Here is a 4,173-nt window from a genome sequence, read left to right on the forward strand (position 1 = left end):
AATAAACTTATGGACCTCAGATATGTATGATGGATCTAGCCTTGATAAGTTATACATCCAGGATATCCTCTCCATAATCACATGTAAAAAAAGTAACATAAAACACACAAGGCACACAAATTGGCAAGAGAAACATATACCAATATTTCATAACAACTAAATATATCATGGATAAAGAAAATTGGCAAAAGAAACATGAACAACCTTTCTTAGTGACCTTCTTCCAAAAAATAAAGATCAAAACCTCCCCTTGTATTTTGTGAAATCTGGCCTTCAAATAAAAGTTGGGCTGCGCGCGAGCTACACAGTTTTTGTCGGGAAGGATGAAGCATAGGCGGTTGGATCGATTAGGCAACCTAACTACTTTATCTCTAACACATGGTGAAACCCTAGATCCAAAATGTGGCTAAAATGGAGGAAAAATGAACAAAATTTGGCAAAAGAAACATAAGCCAAACTTTCCTAGCAACTAATAAACAAAAAAATTTAATACCCAAACCTATCTCTAACACATGGTGAAAGCCTAGTTTCAAAATGTAGTTAAAATTGAGCAAAAATGAACAATAATTGACAATTGAAACATAATTAAACCAACCTTCCATACAACACATTCACCATTCATTAAGCAACTAATATGTGTTATGGATAAACTTATTTGAGAACTAAACATGAAAAAGGAGAGGGAATAGACAAAATCTAACCATCTTAAGCAACCTCATTTAAGAAAATAGAGAAAATAACCTAGCTATACTCTTCTCTCTCACATGTAAAACCCTAGATCCAAAATGTGGCTAAAATTGAGCAAGAATGAACAAAAATTGACAAAGAAACATAAACCAACCTTTCTTATCCACCTTCTTCCAAGAAATGAAGACCAAAATCTCCCCCTTGTATTTTTGTGAAATCTGGACCTCCAAAATCGCCTCCAATGGAAGTTGGCTGCGAGCATACAGCTCCTGTCGGGGGGAAGAAGAGGGGTATTTATAACAGACAGTTCACTGGCGGTTATCTTAACACAATCGCCAGTGGAAATATCCTATTTCCACTGGCGGTTGTGTTAAGATAACCGCAAGTGGAAATAGGTTTCCACTGGCGGTTCCCAAGCCGGGTCCACCTCGTTTTTTTTACTGGCGCGCGATAACTGAAACCGTCAGTGATAATTTATGGGTGTCGCAGGCTTTGAGCTCTTTTCTACTAGTGTTAAAAATGCATACTTAAACGAATAACTTTAGCTATATAGTTAGATGTGTCGTATAGTTTAGTTGGCATGTACACTCGCGAAAACATTAGTAGGATAAAAAAGTTTGAATCAGGAAAAACATGTGTTTTCTATCTTTTTATTTTATTAAGATGTTGTTAGTGTATATTTTGGCTAGTGGTCGTTTAAGCATTTTTCTTCTTAATACGTAATAAGGAGTTCCAAAATCAGACCGATCAAAATGGCCAACAGCGATAGAGAGCCAATCCAAGCAGGTAGGGTAGAGTGTCTTCATCAAAGGAGTATATCATATAATATGCTCCCACATTGCTCATAAACAATATAAATAGAGCAAGTGCATCAACACAAACTTGCAGCCTCGCCCAGATAACCACAGCTGAGCACAGATCGACGTAGTTGCACCTCCCAACGCAACGCACCGTCGTCGTCGTCGTCGTCAATCATGGCGCTAGCACCTAGCCATGCCCATGCATCACTTGCCGTCGCTCCATTCACAGTACTTTGCACCTTCCTTGCCCTTGTTGCCTTATTGTTTCTGCATCGATATCGTCGAAGCAACGCAAGGCCGTCGAAGAAAACACGGCAGCTGCCGCCAGGCCCGGCCGGGTTGCCGATCATCGGCAGCCTGCACTGCCTGGTGTCGAAAAAGCCGGTGTTTCGGTGGGTTCACGGCCTTCTCAAGGACATGAACACCAAGATCCTATGCCTCCGCTTCGGGGCCGTGCACGTCGTGGTAGTCGCCTGCCCGGAGATAGCCCGCGAGGTTCTCAGGACGAACGACGCCGCCCTGGCGTCTCGCCCGGAGACAGACGCCTGCGAGCTGTTCAGCCTCGGGTACAAGGGCGCCATCCTGTCGCCCTACGGGGAGCAGTGGAGGAAGATGCGGCGGGTCCTCACCTCCGAGATCCTGTCCGCGTCGATGGAGCAGCGGCAGCAGCGGCGGCGAGCGCAGGAGGCCGACTACCTCGTCGCTTCCCTGTACAGCCAGTGCTGCAGCAGCGCCAGCGCAGCCGCATCGTCGGCTGCTAGCTCCGCCGTCGTCGACATACGCCATGTAGCCCGCCACTTCTCCTGCAACATGATCCGGAGCCTCGTGTTCGGCAAGCGGCACTTCGGCGCCGGCGCCGGCCCGGGTCCTGAGGAGGTGGCGCACGTGGACACGCTCTTCGCGCTGCTCAACTACATATACATCTTCTCCGTCTCGGATTACGTCCCCGCTGCGTGGAGGTGGATGGTTGCTGGCCTCGACCTTGGCGGTGACAGGGAGGCTGGCAGGAGCGTGATGAGGACTCTGAGCAGGCTGCATGATCCCATCATACGGGAGAGGATCCGTGAGTGGGACGGCCTTCGCGAACGCGGCGAGAAGAGAGAGGTCAGGGATTTCCTTGACGCGCTCGTCTCTCTCGTGGATTCGCAGGGGCGGCCTTTCTTGTCGTTCGACGAGATAAAAGCGCAGACAGCGGTAAGTTATGCATCTAAAAGAATTAAGCTGTATGTGTTCTGCATTATTCATCATCATCTAACGTACGTTGTGTGCCATTCATGCATGCATGCATGCATTGTTTTTTTTTGCAGGAGATGATGTTTGCAACCATTGACAACCCATCGAACGCGGTGGAGTGGGCGCTGGCGGAGATGATGAACAGGCCGGAGGTGATGAAGAAAGCAATGGAGGAGCTGGACGCGGTGGTCGGCAAGGACAGGCTGGTGCAGGAGTCGGACATCCCGGGCCTCAACTACCTGAAGGCGTGCGTGCGGGAGGCCTTCCGGCTGCACCCGTACCACGCTCTGAACCTGCCGCACGTCGCCATGGAAGACACCGTGGTCTCCGGCTACCTGGTCCCCAAGGGCAGCCACGTGCTGCTGAGCCGGCTGGCGCTTGGGCGGAACCCCGACGTCTGGGACGAGCCTCTCCAGTTCCGGCCGGAGCGACATCTGGTGAACGACGGCGACGTGGTTCTCACGGAGCCGGACCTTCGGTTCATCTCGTTCAGCGCGGGCAGGAGGGGGTGCCCGGGGGTGTCACTCGGCAGCTCCATTACGATGATGCTGTTCGCAAGGCTCCTCCAAGGGTTCGCGTGGAGCAAGCCTCCTGGCGTCCGTGCGATCAGGCTCGAGGAATCCAGCGCAAGCCTAGCACTGGCTGAGCCGCTCCTCTTACAAGCTCAGCCTCGTTTGCCGGTGCATCTCTATGCGGCGTCCGGTTAATTATTATTAGCTTATATATATATGATATCAAGGCTTTTTATTACGTTTTAATTTGGTTTAAGTAGTTGATATATGTAATAAGCTAAGCGGCCATGGCGAGGCCAGCTGATTCTCCCGACGACGTTTGTTTGTATATTTTACAAAAACTCCTGAATAAGTCATGAAGATATATTTATGTGACCATGCACGTATAACCTTGCATTGCGTGCTTTGTATATAGACAGTTTACTAGTTTTTCGATCGACCCGACGCAGTACGTGCCACCGGTGGGCTAGAGCCTACCTAGAGGACGCCGTCGCCACTGCTAGTATAGGAGGGAGAAGAGAACGCCTCGCCGCTGTCGGCGGGGCTGGGGGACGGTAGCCGCTAGCTAGTCGAGGTTGCACTTGCGCCAGCTAAACAAAAACCAGCAGAGCTTGCTACACGGGCATGGCCGCAGCCTGTAACCTTGTTAGATTGCGAGCATTCAACAAAGCAAATGTTTTTTCATCTAATTTAAAACAGGATTATTCTGACCAAATACGTGACACTACAGGGGCTACAACCATTTTCGGCGGCCAGGAATCACCGAAAATAATGCCGTTGTTTATTTTCGGCGGCCTTAGGCTTATTTTCAGCGGTTTCTGGCCGCCAGAAAAAATAGCCGAAAATAAGGCTATATTTTCGGCAGCCAGATTCCAGCCGCCGAAAATAACTTATTTTCGGCAGCTAGAAAAAAGCCACTGAAAGTAAATGATTATTTTCGG

The 4,173-nt window shown here is 49.0% G+C and overlaps 1 protein-coding gene across 1 annotated transcript; it reads left to right on the plus strand.

The window, feature by feature from the left end:
* The first annotated feature begins 1,571 nt into the window (after positions 1-1,571).
* Positions 1,572-3,607, plus strand: LOC103626061 (tyrosine N-monooxygenase). The gene is made up of 2 exons (XM_008646441.3): positions 1,572-2,681; positions 2,795-3,607. The coding sequence occupies exons 1-2, from the start codon at positions 1,662-1,664 to the stop codon at positions 3,425-3,427; spliced, it is 1,653 nt and encodes a 550-aa protein (XP_008644663.1). The 5' UTR covers positions 1,572-1,661; the 3' UTR covers positions 3,428-3,607.
* Positions 3,608-4,173: the final 566 nt, after the last annotated feature.

The sequence above is a fragment of the Zea mays genome, chromosome 5 (assembly GCF_902167145.1).
Source record: "Zea mays cultivar B73 chromosome 5, Zm-B73-REFERENCE-NAM-5.0, whole genome shotgun sequence".
In the NCBI taxonomy this organism is placed as follows: Eukaryota; Viridiplantae; Streptophyta; class Magnoliopsida; order Poales; family Poaceae; genus Zea; species Zea mays.